At 37.4% G+C, this 26,579-nt stretch overlaps 1 protein-coding gene across 2 annotated transcripts in view; it reads left to right on the plus strand.

Annotated features, from left to right (window-relative positions):
• Capn7 (calpain 7) overlaps window positions 1–26,579 on the plus strand; it is a 37,835-nt gene that overhangs the window by 6,920 nt on the left and 4,336 nt on the right. Inside the window, exons 3-15 of one of the 2 annotated variants that reach the window (XM_010643111.3) lie at window positions 721–788; window positions 2,714–2,914; window positions 4,524–4,610; window positions 9,085–9,211; window positions 11,818–11,903; window positions 13,076–13,169; window positions 14,757–14,903; window positions 15,917–16,023; window positions 16,912–17,032; window positions 20,753–20,897; window positions 21,027–21,126; window positions 21,429–21,564; window positions 22,068–22,143. In XM_010643111.3, coding sequence (XP_010641413.1) covers window positions 721–788; window positions 2,714–2,914; window positions 4,524–4,610; window positions 9,085–9,211; window positions 11,818–11,903; window positions 13,076–13,169; window positions 14,757–14,903; window positions 15,917–16,023; window positions 16,912–17,032; window positions 20,753–20,897; window positions 21,027–21,126; window positions 21,429–21,564; window positions 22,068–22,143 — 1,495 coding nt within the window. The remainder of the gene's footprint in view (window positions 1–720; window positions 789–2,713; window positions 2,915–4,523; window positions 4,611–9,084; window positions 9,212–11,817; window positions 11,904–13,075; window positions 13,170–14,756; window positions 14,904–15,916; window positions 16,024–16,911; window positions 17,033–20,752; window positions 20,898–21,026; window positions 21,127–21,428; window positions 21,565–22,067; window positions 22,144–26,579) is intronic. The other variant, XM_033756950.1, reaches the window with a different exon arrangement.

Consider the following 26,579-nt stretch of genomic DNA (forward strand, 5'->3'; position numbering starts at 1 on the left):
AAAAAAAAAAAAAAAAAAAAAAAAAATCTGTCTCTGTTGAATCAGTAAGCAATTGCTTTTTAAGTTACAGGTACTAATTTTTAACCTGCTTGTTAACTAATAGCTAAAATTAACTACTGCAGAAAGAATTTGCCATTACAAATTATGAATTTGGCATAAACTTGTTTCAGTATCATACAACATTAGTTGGGAAGAGCTTTATTACTTGTAACGTAAAGTGTACAGGAGGCTTTCACTGCTCCCTCAAGCGCCTCTTTAGTTCAGAGTGCCTGGTGTTTAAGAGCAGGCACCTGGCGGGCATACAAGTGGAATGGTAGCGCCTGAGTGTTCCTAGGTCGGTTATTCGTAGTGTCAGCCCCCCTCATCCCCCAAAATGGGCATTGAACCCAGGAAGAACCAAGCTGTATTCCCAGCACTTTTTGTATTTTAGTTTTTATTTTGAAACAGGGTCTTACCAGGTGACCCAGCCTGACCTTGAACTTGCAATCCTCCTGTCTCAGCCTCATTCAGTATTTTTTTTTTAAATAAAAAAAATCACTCAGTATTTTCAGTGATGTTTTAAATGAGTCGAAAGCAAAATGTCCTTTTTATTCATTCAGTTCATTCATAATTTCAAGTAGTATAATGTACATTGTAAATTCTTTGCATAGAAATATCATGTGTCAAGCAAATTAAAAAACGATTATGTTTTAGGATGTTTGTTTCTTTCTTTCTCTTAAGTCTTCTGAAACTGCTGATAAAACCCTGCAAAATAAACTGAAACAGTTGGCTCGACAAGCACTAGATAGGTGAGTTTTGGTCACTCAAGTGCTAACTGATGGATGGCATGTATTGTTACTTGTGACATAACAGATTTATCTTAGTGTATGGGACAGGTCATGGTAACAAACCTTCATCTTTAAACTAGATCTAGGAGTCTGTCTTCTTTGGAGTGGATTTACCTTCTCTTTTTAGTTTCTTGCTTTAACCTCAAGAAACAGCCAATCAATCAAGAAATTTTTTAGTTTTTGCTAGTAGAGAACAGAAATGACTGGTATTTGAAATGGATGAATTTTCTTATGTTGTATAGCAGATTTCAGAGAGGAGAACCTTTAGAAATGCGTCCAGATCTGCTGCAGAAAGTAGAGAGACTGAGAATCATCCTGCTTCCTCACACATTCCCCAAATCACACATGATGTGTACCTCTTTCCCCTCGAGTTGGTGTCAACTTTGCATTGAGGTCTGCCATACTGTTCTGCTTAGAATTCCTCTAGCATTTTTGTCTTGCTTAGTCTCTTCTACTATGCTTTCCCATAGCTCTTTCCACTTTCAAAGACATACGACTTGTATTTGTTCTTTTTGTTCCTTTCGACCCGCATCCCCAAATGTAAGCTCTGTGAAGATAGAACGTTGCCAGTTTGTTTAGTGTTGTAGCCAAGCATGTAGCAGAACCCCTGATGTGTAATAAATGACCGTGGGTATTTATTCAAAGAATGAATGGATTTGTATAAGAGAGCCATATCTCTTGAAGTGTAGATGAAGAAAAGGTGGAAATTGCATTTATATCTATAACATGAATTACTAAAATTATCTCTTTTTGAGGCTCTGACTAGATAGCTGTATAGCCCTCAGCGTTTCTTATATATTGAGGAATGTCATTCTTCCTTTTATCACCAATGTCGACTGTTAGTTCGTTTCCCCAAATTTGTGAAGATTCCCCAATTTATGAAGACTTTGCACTCAGTTGTCTTCTCTAGCTTGACTTTTTTCATAAGAATCGCAGGTGACTTTTGTTGCCTGTGTAGTTTACCCATCCAGTATTCCCCAGTGCATCTAAGCAGAGGGCTGTCATAATGAATACCTTTGAGGATCTATTAAAAGCTGTAGATTACTCTCCTAGAAAAATGTACATAAATAACTTTTTGCATATAATTTCAAAATGTTCACAAAACCCCTGAAGCTCATATATAGACCTCAGGTTAAGAATCGGGGCCTTCCATAATCCATCCTGCCTTCCTGTCCTCTCATCTGCTGCTTCTCAGTTGTGCTTTTCACAGGTCTATATCCATTCCTTGGAAATTATCTCACATGCATGTTCTCTGTATGTAAGACTGCTTGCTCATTCCCCAGGTGAATTCTGTGGCTTCAGCCTCAGTTCAAGCAACCTTCCCTTACTCTCTTCTCCAGTCATTAAGTCTGTAATTTCTTTCACGTATTCATCCACATCTATCCTGGCATCATTTTAATGCAGTCATCTTTCTCTATAACATCATGAGCACCATAAGAGTAGGAATTGTTATACACATTCTTGGCGTGCTACTTGCTTTGTACAGTATCTGACATACAAGAAGTGTTCAAGTAATGTCACTAGAGTATTATTTGCAAAAATATTTACCTTTGGGAATAGCTAAAGTAATGAGGTATTGACTAGTGTGTAAGAATTTTATGTACTAATTTTCCATTAGGATGGCCGACTAGTTCTTGAAGCGAACTTTGTTTCCTAAAAAATTATAGCTGGGCATAGTGGTGTGTGCCTATAATCCCAGCATTGTGGGAGGTTAAGGCAAGAGAATTATAAGTTCCAGTCAAGTTTGGGCAAAACAAAAAATGGTCTGGGGGATGTCGATCAGTGCAGAGGTCCTGGGTTCAATCTCCAGTACTTCCAAAAGGGGAAAAAAAAAGTTTAAATGTGAAAGGAAAAACTAGTACTGTTTTTCTGTGCCTGTGTTACAGAGCAGAAGCATTGAGTGAGCCTTTGACAAAGCCATTCTGCAAAGTCAAGTCAACAAATACTAAACCAAAGCCACCTCCAGTGAAAACACATTTTCCACTAGGAGCTAATTCTTTCCCTGAAAAGCTTCAGCCATTTATAAATCCACAGTCATGTGATGCACAAGGACAGAGATACACAGTAGAAGAAATAGAAGTGCTCAGGTAAATCCATTTATGATTAATTATAATGAATCTTGTTGACTTAATCATTGCAGGTAATTGTATTCTCATTAGATTTACTGAATTGTATTCACATCTTTATTAAAAAAGCATTATTAGGTAACCAGAAGTAATAACATCATATAGTCACTTTGAAATATAGGGTTATAATTTCTTTCTAATATATTTTAGTATTAGCATTTTTTACTAGACTTAATGTTCTTCTGTAAAACCTGGCATTCTGCAGAGTTGATATCTGAATGTTAAGGAGCATAACAGAGCTAAGAGGCACCATGAGTAATCTGTGTAACTTTGTAACCAGAGCCCTAATGGGAACATCTTGTTAACTTGAAATTGCAGTCTAGACCAGCAAACAGAACTGAAGTATTGAGCTATGAATAATTTCTCACTTCTTTAAAGGGTTTTTAAAAAGAAAATGAAAACAGAAGAATCTGTGACAGAAACCTTACTGCGAAACATAAACTGTGTGCTATCTGGCTCTTTACAGAACACAAAGACCCCTTTTCTGTGTGAAAGTAGCTTCCGGGGATATTAAAAATTGGAAGCATATTACTGTAGAAATTCTTTTGTCTTCTGGACCAGTGTAGATAGGAGTAGAATTGTGTAAGTACTTGCTTAGAACTATGCAAGTCATGTAGGTGCTCATTTTTAATTTTCCTAAAATTGAGCTCAGAGGGCTTCTTTATAGTTTGCAACCATCTAACAGCATCTTTCTTTCCTGTTGAAGATTTAAATTCTGTTCCTCCTAATCTGGTTCCCTTTGTCTAGGAAAAATTGCTTATAAACCAACACAACACAAAATAAGACAAAGGATAGTTTTGGAGCTGAGTGACACTAAATAAAATACAGCATTGTGATTCTTCAAGCATCTGTATGCTCCTGACACACATTGGAAATTCTATACCACAACAACTGTGTATTTCTACCTACCATTCATACAAATAAAAAGTTCTCATCCTCTTTTCAAATCGAGGCTATACACTGTCCTAAAGTCATTGTATCTGTTCCTAATTCACGTAGCAACATTGCCTGAAGACTAAATTGTGCAGGTATCCTGTAGCTACTCCAAAATAAAATAGACATACAAAATGAGAAAATATGCAAAGCTACCACAAACCTCATTTCTTAAATTTGTCAACAGACCATAGCTGAGATCTTTGGCACTTTTTCCTTCAACCTGTTTCATATTCCCATGTATTGCAAAATATGCAAAACATTTTTCAGAATTGCAAATTTCATGTTTTAAAATTCCAAATAACTAAACAATTGATTTGTCCCTTTGGGCTTAAGATGTTGTGTCCTGGTAAGTTACACAAAAGGCACTTTCATTACCTCTGGAATAGGTTTGTCTTGAGACTAGAGTTTTGTTGTGAAGGATATTAGTGTTAAAAAGTATACTTTTATTGGACATTAGTACATCATTTATTTCCCGATACTCAATTTTGTGAAAATTTTATCCATTTTAATAACATGAGGTTATTGGTTTAATACAGTACTATACCTTGTCATGTAAATTTTGAAGAGTTTAAGATTGGTTATTAAGATAGACTTGAATATTTACCTTGGAATGTTTTTTTCTCATGTTTTATAGGACGACTTCAAAAATAAACGGTATAGAATATGTTCCTTTCATGAGTGTTGATCTGAGGGAACGTTTTGCTTATCCAATGCCTTTCTGGTAAGTAAGTACTATTGTGATTTTTTATTTTCAAGATCTAACTTTTAAGTTTTTCTGTAATTTTTCAATACTCAGAAGTTCAATTCATAGCTTTAATAAAATTAAAATGTAACAAAAAACTGAGAGACAGGTATACTTATGGGAGAGGTGGGATAACATAGTGAGAACACTTTATTTGTCTGATCCTAGGCTCACATAGACTTTTTGCCTTACATTATACTCAGTGCCTGATACAGTGACTGGCATAAAGTAAGTACTTAGTAAATATTTGTCCAATCAGTGTTTGAATTACAGCAGAGCCACAAGCCAGTACAGGAATGGGACAGAAAAATGGAAAATAATGACAGTATCTTTGTTTACTGAGATCCAGTTCAAGAAAGTTGTTTATAAAAGGTGATAAAGAGCCATAGCCTTAAAAATACTGTTTGGTTCAGAACTCTATAAACTTCTAATCATTCCAAGGAAATCAGTATTCAGAGGTATGTGTAGTAAGAGCATTCATATGAAGGCATCTGTTACAACAAAGTTACTGAGGGCGGGGAATGTAGCTCAGTGATACAGCACCTGCATGGCAAGTGTGAGGCCCTGAGTTCAACTCCCTGTACCAAAAAAAAGAAAAGTTACTGAAATTAAATATCCAGGAGTATGGTAACGATTCAGTAATGGTATATGCAGCTGTGTGTGGCAGCTCATGCCTTTGATCCCAGCACTCGATGGTGAGGCAGAGGATCGTGAGTTTGGGACCAGCATGGACTACATACTTCAAGTCAGCCTGGTCTGTAGAGTGAAACTCTACTCAAAATACTGGGGAAAAAAAGGCACATCCACTCAGTCATATATTGTGCTGTGTAAATGAAATGTCTTTCAAAAGGTAGGAAAAAGTGCTCACAATATTGAGATTTCAAAAAATAGAAAATTTTTTATATAATAATGTCAGTTTTTAAGCTTCTAATGTATTTATACATGCATAGGAAGAAATGGTGTTGAGTAATACAGCAATGGTGGGCACAGTGGCACATGCTATAATCCCAGCTACTTGGGAGGCTGACACAGGAAGATTACAAGTTTGAGGGTAGCCTGTGTAACTAGTGTGACTCTATATCAAAATAGAAAGGTCTGGGAATATAGCTTCAGTGAGGTCCCGAGTTCATTCTCTGGTATAGGAAAAAAAAATTATTTTGAGTGTGTACATAGAGATAAAAGGCCCTATAAAGAATAAGAGGGCTGCTTTCATTTTCCAGTGTCTCTCTTATTTTTTTGTCACTCTCTGTCACTCACTCTCACACCCGTTTCCCTCTCCCACCCTCCCTTCTTCTGTGACCCTGCCATATCCTGACTTTGCCTGTCTTTCACTGGGGATTAAACCCAAGGCCGTTGAATTGAGCTACATCCTCCATCTCCCTCTTCAGCCTTTTTTTTTTTTTAAATCTTGAGGCAGAGTCTCACTAAATTGCCCAAGCTGGTCTTGAACTTGGATCCCCATATATTGTTGCAGAAGGAATTGGCAGGTGACACACACATGGAGAAGAACTGAATGGAAGTGAAATAAAAATTTTGTTTTGTCAGAAAAAGGTCGACGCATTCAAAAAGACAGTGCCAGTGATCCACCTCCTATTGTGTTGCAGCTCCCCTTTTATGTAAAGGTTTTAAAGCCATGATCTCATTCAGGTGGTTACATTTTGTTTCCTCAGTTCATGTTACCCAAGTACAAATTACAGTAACAAGACAGTTAACTTTAACCGAGACATAACAATTCTTTGTAGTTAGGGAGTTTACCTCAAGCTTCATCCTAGCTATCTATTCTCAGGACCTTGCACTTGCAAGGCAGACAGTGGCACCACTGAGCTAAATCTCTGGCTAAGAAAGTTTTATATTTTAACCATTTCACTTCAGGAGACCAAGGTATTTAGAGATGTACTCGAAGGTTTACATAAAGATACTCATCAGTGTTGTAATAGTGAAGGTAAATCAGTTTTGTTTTGAGGCAGGGCCTCGCTGTGTAGTCCAGGCTGGCCTTGAATTCACTGGGTAGCCCAGGCTGGCCTTGAACTCGTGGTGACCCTCCTGCCTCAGCCTCCTGAGTTCTGGGATTATGGGTGTGCACCATTTTGCCCAGTTTAAACCATATCTTCTGGTATGTTCTTGAATGGACATGTCCAAACATATTTAAATTTAATAGTTTTAATTATTGTATAACAAGTTAGATAAATTGTATTTTTAATGGGTATATAATAGAGTGTCCGCAGGAAGAATATGTATTTATGGCAGGCGAGAATTCTACCACTAAACCACCCATGCGCCCATAAGAATATATATTTATGAACAATCAAGTTTTCAGGGAATTCAACATGAGAAAATGCTCATAAATATAATTGGAAATGTAAACTATGGAACTGTACAAACTACCTCATAATTGGAATTTTTCATATTTTTTGTTTTTATTTTGTGTTGCAATTACTTGCTTACTGCCTATCTTCCAGGGGATTATAAACTTTAGAAGGACAGAGACCATGTCCATGTCTTTTTAACTGAGTTGTACCCCATCTGTACCAGTTACCTGCTGTATAGTAGGTACTTAATAAATACCTACTGAACTAATTAAATTTGAAGACACTTCATAAAAAATACATTTAAAACTACTCTGTTAATGGCAAGAATTTCCCTTGTTATCTAGGTTGTATTACGATACGATAATAATTTTTTTTTTTATTTTTGTTTTTTTGAGACAGGGTCTCATTGTGTAGTTGAGACTGACCTGGAACTCACTGTGTAGCCTAGGATGGTCTCGAACTCATGGTGATCCTCCTGCCTCAGCCTCCCCAGTGCTGCGATTACAGGCGTGCGCCATCACGCCAGGCTGAGAACAATATTTTTTTTTTGCGGAACTGGGGATCGAACTCAGGCAGGGCCTGTTGCCACTGAGCTAGGTCTCTGGCCCAACAATAATTTTTTAAAAAAAAATTTAGCTATCAGATTGACAGGAAAAGGATTCAGAATTTGTGAAAGTTGTCTTTGGTTAGAGAGATTGATTTTTAAGAATTTTTTTATTCTTGCATTTTTAAACCATTAACATATTTATAAAGTAGGGTCAGGGATTTAGTTCAGTGGTGCCACCCACCACCTACCTTGCAAGTACAAGGACCCAAGTTCGATCCCCAGTACTACAAAAAAGAAGAAAGGAACATATTTATAAAATATTTTGAATATTTTTAAAGTTCTAAGAGAAGACATTGAATTTAAACATTGAGTTTATTCATTGGTGATTTGAGAACAGATGTTAAGGAATCTTGGGATGGGAGAATGAGGAAAAGGGAACCTTGAATTTCTGGTTCATGTGGCAAGTTAATTTAAACTTCCCTGATTCCAGTGAACTGTTTATAGTCAGCCTGACCCGAAACACTCGAGCTTCTGTGAAATGGTTATCAGAGTCAGTTTGAGAAATGATGTACGATTTGCAAACAATGATAGCTAATTAAAAGGGTAGCTGGTCCTGCAGTAAAGAAACTAATACTTTAGCCAGGAGTTTGATCACAAAATTCTCTTTCTCCTAGTATCTGTCAGCATTTTTTGAAAAGTAAAAAGTTGTATTTGCTTTAGTTTGCATATCATTTACATCATCCCTGAATCTTCTGAAATCCAAAGATTTGCTGCCCTTGCTCTAGAAATTTTGAGGAAAGGTAGATTTTTTTTTTTTTTTTTTAAATCTAGTACTATATGTCAGTTTTAGAGAAATAGAACACAGAGTGGTTTTGGAGCCAAAAACCTAGATTCAAGGGCCAGTCCTCCTTCTTAGCTGTATAACCTTCCCAAGTTATTTAATCACTTTATGACTTTTCAAAAAATACTTAATTTTATAGAGTTGTTTTGTGCATTTAAGTGGATAGTTCATGCAAAGCACTTTAATGTGATGCCTGGTGCACAGTTAATACTTAGTAAGCTAGCTACCCCTTAATGCCTTGCACAGCACCCAAGAGCAGAAGTAAGGATCTGTAGCTTCCTGGGTCCTTTGAATGAATCACCCTGTGCTATTGTTAATGGCTCTGCTTTTATTACTGAATTTCTTTTTTTTTTTCTTGTTATGTAGTTCAGGCTGGCCTTGAGCTCACAGTGATCCTCCTGCCTCAGTGTTCTGAGTGCTGGGATTACAAGTGTGCACCACCATGCTCAGCTTTATTGCTGAATTTCTTAAACATTAGCATGCTAAATTAAACTTTTAAATTATATATATTCTTAAAACTAAATGGATTTGGGTTGTGCTGTGTTGGTATTTATATATACATTTTTTTTTTTTTTTTTTTTTTTAATTGGGGAGGATGGTGAGGTTGAGTGGATTCAAGGCTTGGGTGTAAAGAGCCAGATTTGACCAGGAAATTATTTTCGAAAGTTGTAAGTATAGCTATATGTGGGAAACTTAATTCTGACTTTAAGTCAGGTTCTGAAATTAATCTTATTTTAATTTTAATTATTCCCTTAGTGATAGATGGGGAAAGCTACCACTATCACCCAAACAAAAAACTACATTTTCCAAGTGGGTACGACCAGAAGACCTCACCAGCAATCCTACAATGATATATACTGTGTCCAGTTTTAGCATAAAGCAGGTAAACATTTATTTTGTAAAATCCTATATTAAAATTAGCATTTTAAGGAAATTTGAATATGGATTTGAGTTTTTCGTTAGGCTTTTATATATCCAGGTACATAAAAGTAATTGGAAAAATTACTCGTTCTGCACATTTTAACCTAAGATTTGAAATAATTGTGTGCAGTGTGACCAGAAATGATGGTGAATGTTTAAATTTCTTAAAATGTATTACAATAAAAGACATTTTGCTGTTAATCTCTCTCAAAAATAATTGTCTCTCTTTGAACATACTTATCCCAGCTTTCTTGCCATTTTCTGAAGTCTTTTGTGTCTTTAGTTGCACTGTCATGGCTGCCTTAGTATCCTGAAGAGATTCATAACACTTCCCTTTATAAAAGGTTATTTTGACTAAGGAGAGCCAGAAGTACATGGATCCAAATCCACTGAATAAGGTGGATGAGGACACAGTGCAATGATTTTGTTGTTTTGTTTTTGAACACTTTATAAAAAGTCCTTTTAATCTGTTCGTTTTGAAGGATCTCTCCATTAAGCAGCCAGCAGCAGAGTCCATCAGCTGATCTCCTGGGGCAGAAGTCGGGTGGTAGGCACCTGCCTCTGCACACTTCCCCAAGGCTACAGCAAGTATGCTGTGGGTCCTGCCTGATTCCCAAGATGCCTGACGGGGGAGTGAACACTTTCTGCTGGTCCCTCCACAAGGACTGCTGAGTGCTGATGTCTCCACTTTTCTTTGTCCACCCTTGTCCTCTCTCGCCTGACCCTTATGTAAATGTAGTGAAGAGGAGGTGCAGAGCCCCTGTCCTGGGTCCAGCTGAGTGAGGACCCCACAGGTCCTGGGGCTTATCAGGAGCTGTCCTCAGGTGGGAGGCTGTGGTAGGCAGCCAGCCAATGCCACCCTGCACCTGGGCCTTGGTACCCCTGCCTGCGATAGAAATAATATGCTGATGCTCCACAGGATCGGTCAGTACCATGCCTGAGAGAATTCTATCTCTGGTGGATCACTCACTGAGTTGTGTTTTTTGGTAGTGGAGATTGAATTTGGGATTTTGCACTTGTGAGGCAGGTGGTGGCACCACTGAGCTAAATCCCCAGCCCTGAGCACTGTTTTTAGCCTCTGATACCATCTGGGGATAAATCCAAGCAGAACACCAGAGGCCCTCCTACAAGGGTATGGGTCTAGCACCTATCAAATCCTCTTGGGGGCAAGAGTAAGAACTATGGTCCAAGGTGAGTATGGCTCCTAGTATGTGTTCATTGCCATGGTTCATGGATGCCTTGGAAATCCACCCCTCTCTGTCCCCCCGCAGCTTCCAAGATGCTGCCTGTGCTTTTTTTTTGTTTTTTTTTTTTGGTATGGGGGATTGAATTTAGGACCTTGTGCTTGCGAGGTGAGGCGGGCAGCAGAACACTGAGCTAAATCCCCGGCCCATCCCTGTGTTTCGCAGTTCTCATTTCCAGAAGTCCAGAGATGTTGATGCTCTCCTTAGCAGAGTGCTAAGCACAGGCTTAGCCCCTGTGCTAGTGCTGGTCCTGGCCTGAACAGAAGTGGGTGGTGCTCACTGCTGCCATCCAGGGAGGAATCATGGAAGCATATTGTCTTTCCTCAGTAGACTGTTGGTTTCCCACTCCCAGATATTACTGGTGGTTCATAAAAGGTCAGAACCATTTGGAATCCAGTGAATTTACAGCCTACTTGGGTTTCTCCTTCAGAATTTCCTTTTCTGGTGCATAACCATTTTTCCATTTCCTCCTGCAGAGACTTAGGGTGGGAGGTGTGCAGGTCCCACTTTTAAGAAATGTTTCAAAAGCCCTAGAGCAGTGATCGTGAATAATTTAGAGCTTTCAGTGATGAATAGCCAAATGTGGCATGGGTGCCATAGGTCTACTACCACTGCCCTGACTCCTCCAGGAGATGAGTAAGAGCCTCACGGTGACCCCTACAGGGACAAGGCTGGGAGAAGGCTAAAGATAGAAGTCCCACAGGGCCCCACTGGTCTGCTCCCAGGAGCTCACTCATATATGACCAGTGACCGACTAGAAGATTGTGCAGCTGTGGGGCATAATATAATGTTTTCATGAGCCTGCCTTTCCACTGGCCAGCACTCAGCAACATGCAAGTTTTCACACCAGACACTCACAAAAGAGGACTTCCAAAACTGCTTCAGAAAGTGGCAAGTGCCATGGGATAATGTGTTTGAAGCAAGGGGAAATTCTTTGAGGAGTAATGGCGATGTGTTTTATACTGTAACAAATTTTTAAAATTTAAACTCCACTTTTCAGTCATGCTTTATATACCTGTTTTGAGCTGTCACAGGTTTTTGTAGATGAAAACTTGAAAATCTGAATTTCACTTTTGATAAAGGAAATATAAAAAGATTTAGTTATTTAAATATCCAATTATAAATTAACATTACTGAAATGCTTGATTTTTCTAGGGTTTGAACAAAACATGTGAGTCAGCGGGCCGGCATTTCTCTTTATTATTAAACAACAGTCAAGATATTTAGCATAAAAAATCAGATGATAGATGCAATGCGTAAATGTTGGCTAATGTTGAAATTACGCGAATGAAGGAATATATGAATACTCTGTTCTTATTGGCAGACAATAGTATCAGATTGTTCCTTTGTGGCATCGTTGGCTATCAGCGCAGCTTATGAGAGACGGTTTAATAAAAAGTTGATTACCAGGTAAAGTTTTGACTTGTCTCTTCAGCCTTTTTCATGTACTTATCTCTTAACTGGAAATTTAAGAACTTAGGCTTTATCTGTGTACAAATGGGGAGAGCATATCATAGACTGTTCTGGCTCTTCTGTAGAAGTTAAGCAGATGACTTACTACTGTGGAAAGATGCGCTAATGTGGTAAGAACATGTGCATGTAATTAACACATGGAATTTTTTTTTAAATCAAGTAAAACCCCATCATATTTATAGTAACATAATATGGCTATTGAGCACTTAAAATGGGTTAATATTAATTAAGAGGGGCTGCAAGTGTATACTGCACATGAGATTTTGAAAATGGCACAGGAAATACCTCTAATATTTGCATTGATTATATGTTGAAGTAAGAAATAAAATATATTCAGATTAGTTTTAAGTTTAATGTGGTTATTGGAAAATATAAAATGGTGTATATTTCTGTTTGCTAGAACTGCTTTAGAATATATTGAAACGTCTCTGAAATACTTTTTTCATTTTTCAAGAGTTATATTAGTTTAAGTAATAGAATGTAAAAATTAAGCATCATTTTTCATTCAGCTTTTCTTGTCTGGTTTTTATGTATTAATTCCTGAGAGTACAAAGATGAACTAGTCTTAAATTTCATCTATTTCCCATGTAAAAATAATGTTCAGTGTGCTTAATGTGATGCAAATTAATTTAACAGAAAATTGATACAGACTTTTTATAAGTATCTGATTATACAATATATAATATATATAAAATATACACACATTTGTAATATATATAATATATAAGCAGGGTTTTGCTTAGTGCCTTCGTTGTGATTGATTAGTTTAAATGGTCTTCATTTCTTATGGTCAAGGGTAAGATTATTTTAACCAGCTTAAAATAATCCACATAGTAGGTAATTTATTAAAGTATATAATTGAAAATTGAGCAGTATTTAGAATGTTGTGAAATGTATGCCCTATTTGTGATCTCAGAATACTTTCCTAATTATAGTAAACAAGCACTTTGAAGGTGAAATCTTCGTCTGTCTACAGTAGGAAAATCTTGTTTATTTTTATGAAATTGCATACAGTAGCATAAATGAATGACATGTTAAAATATCTCCTGTATTGTAGTTGATTTTGGATATTAATGTTAGTATTTCAATATTTATTTTCCTTACAAAAGCATAATTTATCCTCAGAATAAGGATGGTGAACCGGAGTACAATCCGTGTGGAAAGTATATGGTAAAACTTCACCTCAATGGTGTCCCCAGAAAGGTGAATATTGTCTCCCCTTTACCACTACCTCTCTCTCTTCCCTTCTCCACTTTTGAGTCCTGAGTGCAATTACATGGTATCTGTGTTACAGTTCAGTTGACTTTGACTCTGTGATCTTATACACTGTACTACCAATATCAGTTTATGTTAGTAATTGAAAATAAAATCTATGACAAGTTCTAATAGGCAATTTTGAACTACGAACAGCTAATGTTTAAAATAAATTTTAGTCTGATCTTAATACTTTTGATTAAAAGGAAATCAGATATACTAAGTCCGTTAGGTCAGGAGAGTTTGTATGTGGTTATGTCCTGAGATGTAAGAAACCTTTAAAATTAGTTCCTTTGTGAAATATATGCCTGGTCTTAAGTTACACTTCTTTAATTTGAGTACTCTGATATCTGAGGGTCTTGCCTGGTTAGGATGCTTTAGCACCATCCACTGCCACCCAGGTCCCACATCATGCTCAGCATCACATGAGAGTTGGTTAGAACTGCAGAATTTCAGGCTTCCCCCTGGACCTACTGAATCAAAATCTTCATTTTAACAAGCTCCCTTGGTGATTCCAGTCCGAAAATCATTGCTCTGTCGCTCAGGAATACGCCAGCTTTAGGGCACACAGAATCATCAGGAGGACTTACTAAAGCATAGATTGCTAGGCTCCCCACCATCAGAGTTTCTGATTCTGAAGGTTCTGAGATAAGACCAAAATTTGAATTTTTTTTTTTGGTACTGGGGATCAACTCAGGACCTTGAAAATTTGCATTTCTAACAAGTCCATGATGCTGCTGCTGCCAATGTCTGGGCACATCCTTTGAGAGCCACTCTAGCTGAGTACTTAAAAACTAAACAAAAACTTTGAGAGTATTTTTTCCTGAACTATTTCTTAAATAACTTCTTGTTTGAAGAATCTTTCAAAATGTAGAATCTGTGTAATCTTAGGTCAAAAATTCTTGTTTCTATGTCTTCCAAATAATTTTTAATATAAGGTATATCCATATCTTTCTGGTACTTGTATCCTGTGTTGTTTATTTGGTTTTTGTTTGTTTGTTTGTTTTTGAGACAGGGTCTTGCTATGCAGTTCAGCCTGATCTTGTACTAACTGTGTAGCCCAGGTTGGCCTTGAACTTGCAGCAGTTCTCCTGCCTCAGTCTCCTGAGTGCTAGGATAACAGGCGTGCACACTATGCCCAGCTCCTCTGTTGTTTAAATGTATTTCTTAGCTATAGTGTTCTACTTTTACAACTTTATAGCATGAGTCTTTAGGTTTGGATTAAAACGACATATTGATCTTAATAGTGAGGCCCTTTGGTAATTATTTTAAATATATTCTAGAATGTCTAATAATTTTGATGCTAGTTAATATGTAGCCAGTGGCTCACCTGACAGGTTAGCTTGTAAGACTGAATAAAGGCATCATATTAAAATGATGAACCTTTTATAATTGATCAGATTCTAGAAGCACAAAACTGTCATCATAATAGGCTATTAGGCTTTTTTATCAGTATGAAAGGTGTTTTGTTTTTTTCCCTTGACAAGATTTTAAGATACTCTTTCACCTAAAGAAATTAATGTTTTCTTTCTTCAGGTGATAATTGATGACCAGTTACCTGTTGATCATAAGGGAGAACTGCTGTGTTCTTACTCCAACAATAAAAGTGAACTGTGGGTGTCTCTCATAGAAAAAGCATACATGAAAGTGATGGGAGGCTATGATTTCCCAGGATCCAACTCAGTAAGTAATAGGAGGTATGATGCAGACACTGACTTATGCTAATATAAAGTATATTAAACTTGAAAGTTATAATAGATACTACTACTGGTTTTGTTTATGGGTAAAGAAAGATTATCAGCCCTTGAGAAATATTGACTAGTCCCCTTATTATGGGAATACATATTTTCTTGTGTAAGGGTAGTATATTGTGTGATTCTTTGTCCAAGAAACCTCTAAAATGTATGTATCTGCTTTTATGTTGAGATACAGAGCCATGTAACTGTGGTGTACCTTTCCAGAGCAACCTGTTCAGAACAAAAGATGTAATGTGTATTTTGATTTGTAAATCCAGGTTCAAGTTGTTTTGTGCAGCTTTAATGTAACCTGTAAAACTGAGCTCTCCATGCCAGTATCCTTTCGTTGCATGAGGCAAACTACTTAACATGACCCTGAATTTGGCATTGACCAGCCAGCGGCCTTAAAAAAGGTGTTTACCTTTCTCAGCTTGTGTGCCTGTAATATAAGGGTAATATCCACCTCCCAGGGTTTGTACAGAGTCAGTGAAGTACTATATGCAAATCCTCCATCATTCATACCTGATTAGTTTCCGTGCCTAATACCAGGCCTCCTTCAGTCTTCAGGATCTTACGCTATAGGAAGTGATTTTTCTTCCTAGCCTGTACATTGTTGGTTTAGCTTTTTAATCCATTGCCTGTTAATTTACCCACTGCAGCTGAAAGAAAGGGAATATAGGGAATATATGTAAAATATTAAAAGTGATTATCATATTGTAAGGACTCAGTGGTAGTTTATCATCAAAGCAGTTTTTTTCTGTTAGATATATTGAGTCTTTATCATATTTACCAGTAAAGCAATTCTCTTGTATTCAGAATGAGCAAAAAAATTTTGACTTGTCTTCTGGTTTATTCCTATAAAATCATTATGTGAAATCAGTGATTTAATAGCCACCCTGAAGATTTAATCTAAGAACTTGAAAATAACACTGAGAGCCCTGACATGTGTTTATGTTGCAGAATATTGATCTTCATGCATTGACTGGGTGGATACCAGAAAGGATTGCTATGCATTCGGATAGTCAGACTTTCAGTAAGGATAATTCTTTCAGAATGCTTTATCAACGGTAAACAGTTTTTTCTTTTCTTTTTTCTTTCTTTGATAGTAAAAGAGGCTGTTTAAAATCATCATATCTTGAGGCCGGGGATTTAGCTCAGTGGTGTCACGGCCTGCCTCTCAAGTGCAAGGTCCTGAGTTTGATCCCCGGTATCACCAAAAAAACCATCATGTCTTACTTAGAATAGATACCGCAGAAGCTGTCACTTTTTGTTATTAAGGATATTATCTTTAAAATAGACTATGTGCTTCATAACCTTCCATTATTTTTAGTGATGGTTACACATAATCCAAAACATTTGAATCCAGAATATGTAGTATGGAAAAACTGCTTTGTACTTAGTAAGTGAGGAGGTGGGAAAAGACACTTTGAAGAACTTAAGCTTTAGGTGGATAAGCATATGTAGGGACTGGAAAACTGTCCAAACAGTAGTACATATTCAGTAGCAAAACTAGAAAGCTTAGTGATTTGATGAAATGATTATCTTTTTTGGGGAAGTACATTGGTATTTCACGTCATCCTTATTTGTAAACTAAAAATATAGCATTTGTGTTTCTTTTCGATAGGTTTCTGCTTGAGAACTAAGTTTTTGGGGTAAAAAAGGAAAGATGATAATTTATTGGATATCCTGTGAATTAAAAATATTTTCTTGTTGAAAGCTCTTCAGGGGCCAGGGATGTAGCTCAATGGTACCGTGCCTGCCTCCACAAGTGCAAGGTTTTGAGTTTCATCCCCGGTACCAAAAAGAAAGAAAGTTCTTCAGGGGTGTTAGAAAAAGCTCATTTTTGAAAAGAAGTTAGATTTGTGGGAATTTGCATATGCTTCATGGGACAGAAAGATGATGTGGTCTGCATTTTTAAGGCTTTTCCCTTACTTACTTCTCTTTGGGATCACCAGATTTCACAAAGGGGATGTCCTCATCACGGCGTCAACTGGAATGATGACCGAGGCTGAAGGAGAGAAGTGGGGCCTGGTTCCCACACACGCATATGCCGTTTTGGATATTAGAGAGTTCAAGGTTGTGCCTTTTTCTCTTATTTTGTGAAGACATCACAAGAATTGAAAGTGATTTTCAGACTTTTGAATACTGACAAATCACAGTCTTGGTGGAATTTTTAAAACCACTGCATCTGCTGTACTAGACAGTTTGATCTCTGCCATTGTAAATTATGAAATTAAAAGATGGCGAGCATAATGACGGTGACAGCACCGTGGACGGTGTTCTCACATACTGACGGCAGAACAGAATCACTGTTGGACCTTTCTCCTTTCTATAAAAGTAGGGTTGAGGTGAATACACAGCTCCCATGCTTCCAGGCTGTATTGGTGTTTGAGTCAGTCCCTTGGAAGCATTGTAGCAGTGTAGGTACTGTGTAAATACTTGTGGAAGGAGGAGAGGTAGGTAGATGTCTGTTAATGGAAGAGCATTAACAGAAGACACATCCTGTGGCTGTGTGAGAGCACATGCTTCTCTTTCCTGGAGTGTTGGCATGCAGTCAGCCTTTGAGACCCTTTCTCAGCCTGTGCTTGGGCTGTGGTGTTGGTATGTGTGACTGCAGTACTTTGCAGGTTGTTATTTTTAACTGAAAAACTGATCGGTTGTATGGATTAGAAAAGTACAAGTATTGAGAGTCCTTTATAATAGAACAAAGTAGTGATCAGTCAGCAGTAATGGGACCCCTGTATATTTGCCCCTTTTTTGGTGGTACCAGGGATCGAGCTCAGGACCTTGCACTTGTGAGACTGGTGACAGCACCTCTTAGCTAAATTCCAAGCCCTAAGTGGGTTCTTTTTTGTTTGTTTGTTTGTTTTTTTGGTACTGGGAATCAAACTCGGGTCCTTGCGCTTGTAAGGCAGGTACCACTGAGCTAAATCCCTGGCCCCCTAGCCTTTTTTTTAATGTGGAACACAGAACTACAGTTATAGCTCATTTAATGATACAATCTTAGAAATTTGTACTTAGTTGATTTTGTTTTCATACAAACATTAGAGAGCGTCTTTGCACAAAGATGGTTCAGCCAGCTGTACACTTAGGCTGTATTGTCCATGTGTGTGTGCATGCGTGTTGTAGAGCCCACTCTCCACGGGCTATGATGAACAGAACAGCAGGAGATTAACTCAGAAGAGAAAAGTGATGCAGTCATGTGAGATGTGTACATCTCCTGCTGGCCTAATGTGGCAGATTGTTTTATGATGAACTTGGTAAAAAAATTGAGTGAGTGTACTATAAAATGATAAAATACAGTATATAAACCAGTAGCAGTCATTATCATGTATGATGTACTGTGCAGCACAGTAGCTTTGTTCATACCAGCATCACAATAAAAGAAAAAATATATAGTACTGAACAATAATGAGTTACGACATTTTGGTTGCTTGTGGCAAATTACAATTCTAACAGAAACCTCTTTGCTTAGTTATAACGCATGAGTATGCACTGTTGAACATTATGGTGACTGTGCCATCACTAGGCAACTGGGATTTTTTAATTCCATTTTAATGCGAGCGCTCTCATGTAAACAGTCATTAAACATTTTTATGCAGCACATGCCTGTATATGAATTGTGAAGGCAGTAGAGACCTGCTTCAACATTTTAAAACCGACAGTCTTAAGACAGTTTCTCGGTTAGCCTAGTCAGTATTACAGCTGCAACCATACCGTGTTTTCTTAAAAAGTGGCATGACAGTTGGGTACTGAAAGCAAAGAATATAAAAGTATGTGAGAAACTAATGTGACAGGTTTATGTTTAGAATTGTAATTTACTACAAACACCAGTCAGAGTGTAATAAATACGTTGTTAATGTTCAGTACCATGTATGTTTGTTGTTAGAACATCCTGTGAAGTAGCTATTGGTGAATGTGACCGATAATGAGATAATAGCAAGTGCTTTAAGTTTAGCTAATGAAACAGGCAATAGGAGAGCAGGCTTGAATTTGAAGAAAATTTCTGTGATGATATAATTTATTTTAAATAAGATTGTTCTGATTGTTCAAAAGGAAATTGGCCAGGTATGGTGGTGTACACCTGTAATCCCAGCACTTGAGAGGCTGAGGCAGGAGGATCACCACAAACTCAGGGCCAGCCTGGTCCACATAGTGAGTTTGAGACCAGCTTGAACTTCATAGCAGCACCCTGTCTCAAAACTAAAACAAACATGAAAACCAAAAGGAAACTAAATGACACATTTATGACAATAATAGGAATCTGTGGTCTGATTTAAAGACAAAACATTGAAAAATTGCTGGATGCCAGTAATGTAAGAATTTCAAATAATGGCCTTTCTAGTTAAAAAATGGTAGCATTAGTTACACAGTGTCAATTCTTCAGTGATTCTGTAAAGATTGAGACTTTTTTTAGAGCATGTACACATGAAGTTGGTCTAGTGATAGGTTTCTTCACTGTTAATGCTCACATTCACATTGTAATGTTATGAAAATCTTTGACCCCAGACGGTATTACCCATCTTGAGCAAGTATCTCATAAGATGTAGACTCTAATTTTCTCTTGTTTATGTGAGCTCTTTGTATGGTCACAGTTCTTTCCCTAAAACCTCTTTATATATGTTAAAATTTGACTTATTTTTCCAGTATTTTTTTATTCTTTTACTGAGTATATTTGAAGAATTTCCTGAGCATTTTTTTTTGCGGGGGTAATATTACAGGTTGAGTCCAAGGCCTTTACCTGAGCTACATCTTCAGCCCTAGCATGCCCAGGGTGGTCTTGAACTCTTGATCTGCCTGCTTTAGCCTCCCCTGGTGCCTGGGACCTTTCTCTGAAAAGCCTAGCAGAAGTGGTAGAGTTGTGAAATAAGGGACATTTCCTGCTCACATAGAGCTTGGTTTTATGAGGAGGAGTTAAGAGTGAAATATTTATTGACTGATAATGTGGTGAGGCACAGGTGCTATAGAAAAAATTGAGAAAATAATTATATTGTTGATGCTTCTAGGGAATATGGCCTGAGAAAACTGAGTTTACCTTTAGGAAATCACATTTACTTCAGACCACAATTTGCTATCATTTGAAATAACAGAAATGTGGATTTAAAAAAAAAATACCCCTCAATTTGATGTAGGACATAATTATACAGTTTCCCAAGTGGACTGCTTGAAGTAAGAAATGTTCTTTTGGAATTACCAGCTTTTAAATTTTTGCCAGTGAAATCAATTTTGTAGACACAAAGCTGGTATTTTAAAACAATTTACCATAACATTGACACTGAAGAATTCTGAAAAAGGATGATAATGTTACCATTTCAAAGAGTTTATGATCTCATTAAGACTTACGTACAAGTAGGAAACAATATAAGATAAAGTATTCTTCGTTTTAAATTAGTGTGTTACATATTGTCAGTGCTATAAAAGTTAGAGGAGAAACAGTAGTTAAAAGGAGGAAATTACTAAGAGTTTGTGTATGTCACCTCCTTTAATCTTTGAGGAAGACATCACGATTCTCATTTTTACATATGCACGTATAAATGTGTAGAGTCTAAGTGGCCCACCCAAAGCCCATAAACTAATAGAGCCGGAATTTGGCCCTATTTTATTCTGACTCCTGAGTTTTCCATTGCTTCAGGGGTGACTCAGAGATGAGAGAGATTTTCAGGAAAGAGGAATAGCATGAGCTAAAGCCTTTTGGGGCAAAATTAAAAATTATTTATGGGATTGTGAAAGAAAAGACTACATGAGAGCCAAAATGACCAGTGATATAAGTTGATGTCATTTTTTTTTAATATGTAGGGACTTCGATTTATCCAGTTGAAAAATCCTTGGAGTCATTTACGTTGGAAGGGGAGATACAGTGAAAATGATGTAAAAAACTGGACTCCAGAGTTGCAAAAAAATTTAAACTTTGATCCCCGAACAGCTCAGAAAATAGATAATGGTAAATATGTCTTTGTAATTGTCGTACCATTTGTCAAATAAATAACATGTTTTAACTAGGTGTAATGTATTTAACTGATTTAAGTAATTTATTAAAAATTTTTAGATTAACCAAAAACTTAATTTCCAGGAATATTTTGGATTTCCTGGGATGATCTCTGCCAGTATTATGATGTGATTTATTTGAGCTGGAATCCAGGTCTTTTTAAAGAATCAACGTGTATTCACAGGTAAATTTTTACACATATCAGAGAATGTGCTGTATATTTTCCACTTTAAATTTGAAACGTAATGGTTAAGTTAGGACTAGCATTCCTTCTTTTTTTTCCCTCCTGGCCGTAGATGACTGTCTTGTAATAGTTACTTTCATTTTGTATTTCTTGGTTATAGTAAACATTTTTAAAAGAATAAAACAAAACCAAAAACCTGATAGCTTAATTGTACTTGAAACACAGCCCTTTTAAAATTAGTTTTCTATGTTAGCTCTGCAAGAAATTTAATCACGACCTTCTTTGTTGACTTTATCTTTTAGTACTTGGGATGCTAAGCAAGGACCTGTGAAAGATGCCTATAGCCTGGCCAACAACCCCCAGTACAAACTGGAGGTGCAGTGTCCACAAGGGGGCGCTGCAGTTTGGGTTTTGCTTAGTAGACACATAACAGACAAGGTACTGATACTCTTCTAATGCTGCAGAGAAATTCTTTTAAATATAGACCAGTAGATATATAATTTGATTGCCAGCCTATTTCATTTATATAAGTTCCCTGAAAATAATGTATTCTCAGATAAATAGTTTTCCTCTAAGGAAATTGACATAATTACACTCTTAAAATGTCCAGAAATCTTCTAAAGAAAAATATGAAGGAGTTTATGCTTTTCATTGAGGATATGGAGGTTGATAATACATGTTGGACCTTATAAATATTAAAATATGCTAGAAGGGGGTTGAAAATGTTGACTCATTAGATCTGATTCTAAACAGGCTAACTATAATCCTGTTACCTCAGAATCTTAATATTTCATGTTATAGTTATCTTTTGAAATGTTTTTAAAACTAAAAACTGCTTTGTAGCACTAAGCACCTGAAAGAAATGGTCATATATATTTTTTTAATATTAAGAGCATTTTGAGTCCATTTTCTTAACTCCTTTGGATTCTTTGTATTTTTAGGATGACTTTGCAAATAATCGAGAATTTATCACAATGGTTGTATACAAGACTGATGGGAAAAAAGTTTATTACCCAGGTATGCTTACTAGCCAAGTGAACATTAAAACATTTTATATGAAAAAAAAATTGTAGATCATATGCAGAAGTTAATAATTATGCTGATAGATAAAAGCCATTCAAACAGATGGGTGGTTATATTTTGATTTGCTTTTAATTTAGGCTCCAGGAATTTGGGATTTCTGTTTTTTTGGTTTTTTTGGTAAAATACAGAGGATTGAAACTTAGGGACTTGCTCATGTTAGGCAAGCACTTTACCACTGAGCTACATTCCCATCCGTTTGGTTGTGTTGTTTTTTTGCTATCAGGGATCGAACTCGGGACCTTGCGCTTGTGAGGCAGGTGGTGGAACCTCTGAGCTAAATCCCCGGCCCTCATTTATTTGGTTTTGATACAAGGACTCACTAAATTGCCCAGCAATCTTCCTGCCTCAGCCTCCCAAATAGCTTGGATTTCAAGTGTGTGCCAACTATGGTGGGATTACTGTCTTTTTTCCTATTGCTAACAGACTTTTATTCCTCATACTTATGTCTTTTTCTTGACCAAAGATATTTTGCAGTTTTCTGTGGGCTCTGGAGTAAAAACACAAGCTCCTCAGCATGGTGTATAAGGCTTTGTATGTTCTGGCCTTAATCTGTCTGTCACCCTGTATTTCTTTCCTCAGCCTTTCGTAGTACCCTCAGCAAGGTAACTTGCTGCCACTCCTTTCCCCGGCATCTGTCAAGAGTCTCTCTGCTGTTCACTCTCATGCTTCTTTCACCTTCTGCTTGAGGAATATGGTCACGCACCAGCCTCAGTCTCATCTTGAGTGATCATCCTTCTCTGCATAGGGTCCCTGAGACATTGCACTTACAATATGAAACCATTTTGCTTTCACATTTAGAAAAAAAATTAAGTGATAGGAATTAAGGCTATGGGTAATGGTGAACAAACCAGGACCTTGCTTTCATGGAGCATGTATTCTCATTGAGAAAACAGACAACAAACATGGTGCATGCACACACAATGAGGTGTATCTGTGTGTAAAATGTAAAACAGGATGTGTTAGTAACTGGTTGGTGATTTGTTGAATGGTCATGAAGTTTCTCTTTGAGGAAGGATCATAGGAATTCTGAATGACGGAAATGACTGGGTCCTGCAAAGTGAGAGAGAGGACTAATATGATAGGATTGGTGTGATGTAAGGACAGGAACAAAACTAGGATCAGTGTGGCCTCAGAAGAGGTCAGATAGGTATGCAGGGGTCAGATCATGAGGTTCTGTGAGCAACAGAAAAGGATTTGGGGTGTCTTAAGCAGGAAATGACATGCTCACCCTTTTGAAGAGAACTTTATTTTTTGGTACTGGGAATCAAACTCAGGACCTTGCACTTGCAAGGCAGGGGCAGTACCACTGAGCTAAATCCCTGGCCCAAAAGAGAACATTTAAAAAAGTTACAAGCTGGATGTGGTGGTGCACACCTGTAATCCCAGGACTCGGGAGGCTGAGGCAGGAGGATCGCTGGAAATTCGAGACCAGCCTGGGCTACATAGTGAGTTCCAGGTCAGTCTCAACTACATCGTGAGACCCTGTCTCAAAAAAACCAATAAGTAAAGAAAGAAAGAAAGAGAGAGAGAGGGAGGGAGGGAGGGAGAGAGAAAGGAAAGGAAAGGAAAAAGGAAAGGAAAGGGGAAAGGAAAGGAAAGGAAAAAGGAAAGGGGAAAGGAAAGGGGAAAGGGAAAGGAAAGGAAAGGAAAGGAGAAAGAAAGAAAGTTATATTGGAGGAAGTCAGGACCAGCAGCAGAAAAGCCGATTGGGACTTTATGTGAGGATTGATGGTGGTTTGAATTTGGGCTGGTAGGAGTAGAGATGAGGAGTGGGCAGATTAGGGTTCAGTAGGATTGTCAGGCCCTTAGTTACGTAGAGGGCAAAGAATCAAAGATGGTCCCAGAATTTTTGGCTTGAGCAATAGAAAGGTTGCTAACTAGGTGGGTGAGAGTTGGGGGAGTGAGCAGATTTGTTGTGGAGTAAAACAAAAGGTAACTTTTGGCTTGTTAGGTTTGAGACACTCATTAGGTGTCCAGATGAAGATGCCAGTAGGCGGCTGGAGTTTTGAGTAACCTTCCGAGGTAAAGTTAAGACTGGAGGTACAGATTAAGGGGTTGTGGGCATATAAATGGCGTTTGAAAACAAGACCATGTAATCTTTTAGAAGAGAGTTGCAGATAGAGTGGAATACTCGGGACCTGATCTTTTAAATTCTCAGGTCTCAAGGCTGAGCAAAGTAACAAGTACTGCGAAAAATTTTGAACAGAATACCTGTAAAACAGTGTGAGGTTGACGTAACCCAAGCAAAGAAAATATTTCATGAGGAAAGAAAGTGGGCAGCTGCATGTGTTGCTGTTTGAGAGGTCAGATACGATTAGGTGGGACAGGAGACTGCTGACCTCGGCAAGAATAGGCTCAGGTGGGAACTGTGAGCCGGGTGTGGTGCACACCTGTGACCATAGCAGTCTAGGAATCTGGGGAAGGAAGCTGAGGAAGGAAGACTGGGAGTTTAAACCAATCTGAGCAACTTAACAAGTTAGGCCCTGACTCAGAATTAAAAATAAAAAGGGCCAGGAATGTAGCTCAGTGCAAAGCCTCAGGTTCAGTCCCTAGTCACAAAGAGACTGCTGTAAAGAAAACAGTTGTTGGTAGTCTTTCAAGATGGCCTTGAAAAGTAATGGGCAGAGTAGCAAGATGAGATCAAGAGGGACTGAAGTCTGTTTATTCGTAGGAAAATATGGCATTCTTTCCCTTGACACTGTGCTGCGGGCAGGCACTGAGCTTCACCAGTTGATATTTCTAGGTTTCGGAGTCGGCCTGGTGCATAGTAGGTTAAACTGTACATGTATTTCCAGCATGGAAATGTCAGATGGCTTTTCAGGTTCGTGTGTGTGTGTGTTAAATTATCAGTGTGCAGAACAGTGAGATACGCCTCAAACCTTTAAAAACTGAAGTATAACACACCCATGCCAACAGGATTTTTTCAGTGCTACTAATGAAAAAAAAAGTCTACCCTGGAAATTTACAATATGGCAGAATTTCATTGCTCCTGCCTTTTAACCCTAATGTACAGGTTTTACAGCAGGGTCTGTGTAATCATTATGTTTACTTTTAGAAGTAGATTGTTTTGTAGTTTTTGTTTGTTTTTGAGACAGGTTCTTGCTCTGCATTCCAGGCTGGCCTTCAACTCATAGAAATCCTCTTGCCTCAACTTGCCAAGTGTTAGGATTACAGGCCTGGTTGTTTTTTTAAGATACATTTTGTAAAACAATATTTCTACTTTGTATAGTAGTTACTTCTTCGTAGTAACTTGTAGTTTTACTTGTATCACAGCACTCTAAATAGGACAGGTCTTGTTCTTCACTGACAGGTAAACAGACATAGTGCAAGATCACAAATACATCCATTCTTTTTTTTCTCCCTAAAGCACACTACCTGCAAACATTATAGACTCACTACTTGTGGATACTAAAATATTATTCTAGTAAGTCACATTGTTCCTAAGCAAATATTCATTGTTCCTAAGCAAATTAAGTGATATAGCATGGACCTTAAATGACATACAATTGATATGCTTAAAATGACTTTATTGTATCAGGATTGATTGATGAGACTACTAACTGAATATCCAGGTACCCTAAATAACCAGTTGGAGGTGTAGATAAAATGTCATAGTCATAGGACGGGACAGTATACGGGTAGTTAAAAGTAAATGTAGACAGCAACAAAGGAAATAAAAAATGTTTAGTGAAAATTGGAGGCTACAAAACAAGGCATATCCCCCTTTTAAGATATAGATACATGACTATCCTTTATCCAAAATGCTTGGGACCAGAAATGTTTGAGGTTTTGCTTTTTTTTTTTTAGATATTGGACTATTTCCATAGACTTAACAAGTTGAACATCCCTAATTTGAAATGCATTGAAATCCATCAAATTTTGGATTTTGTGTTTAGGGATGCTCAAGCTGTAGTCTCACAGAAAAATTTTAGTAATTCGTCCATTTTTAGGATGGTGTGTTTATGTGTGTTAAAGTCTGAAAAGATGGGCTGGGGATTTAGCTCAGTGGTTCTGCTGCCTGCCTCACAAGTGCAAGGTCCCGAGTTTGATCCCCGGTACCAAGAAAAAAAAAAAAAAAAAAAAAAAAAAAAAAGCCTGAAAAGATGTATCTCAAAAGTGGATGGGAATACGATAATGGTGCTGGTTAAAAGGGATTTAGTTTTACAAAGAAACTAACATGACACCAAGAATTATTCATTGAAGTCTGCGTGGTAGGATGCTAATTCTGACTTTAAAATTTTCTCTTGGAAAAAAATGAAACACAAGAAAATAGCAAGGATTATTAATAGAATATATTCCAAAATAATGTTTTTGCTTGTTACAAATTGTATTCGATTGAAATCTAAATTCGCTAGTATTTTAAAGACTGA

This window comes from Fukomys damarensis, unplaced genomic scaffold, assembly GCF_012274545.1.
Source record: "Fukomys damarensis isolate Sample0158 unplaced genomic scaffold, DMR_v1.0_HiC HiC_scaffold_28, whole genome shotgun sequence".
Classification (NCBI taxonomy): domain Eukaryota; kingdom Metazoa; phylum Chordata; class Mammalia; order Rodentia; family Bathyergidae; genus Fukomys; species Fukomys damarensis.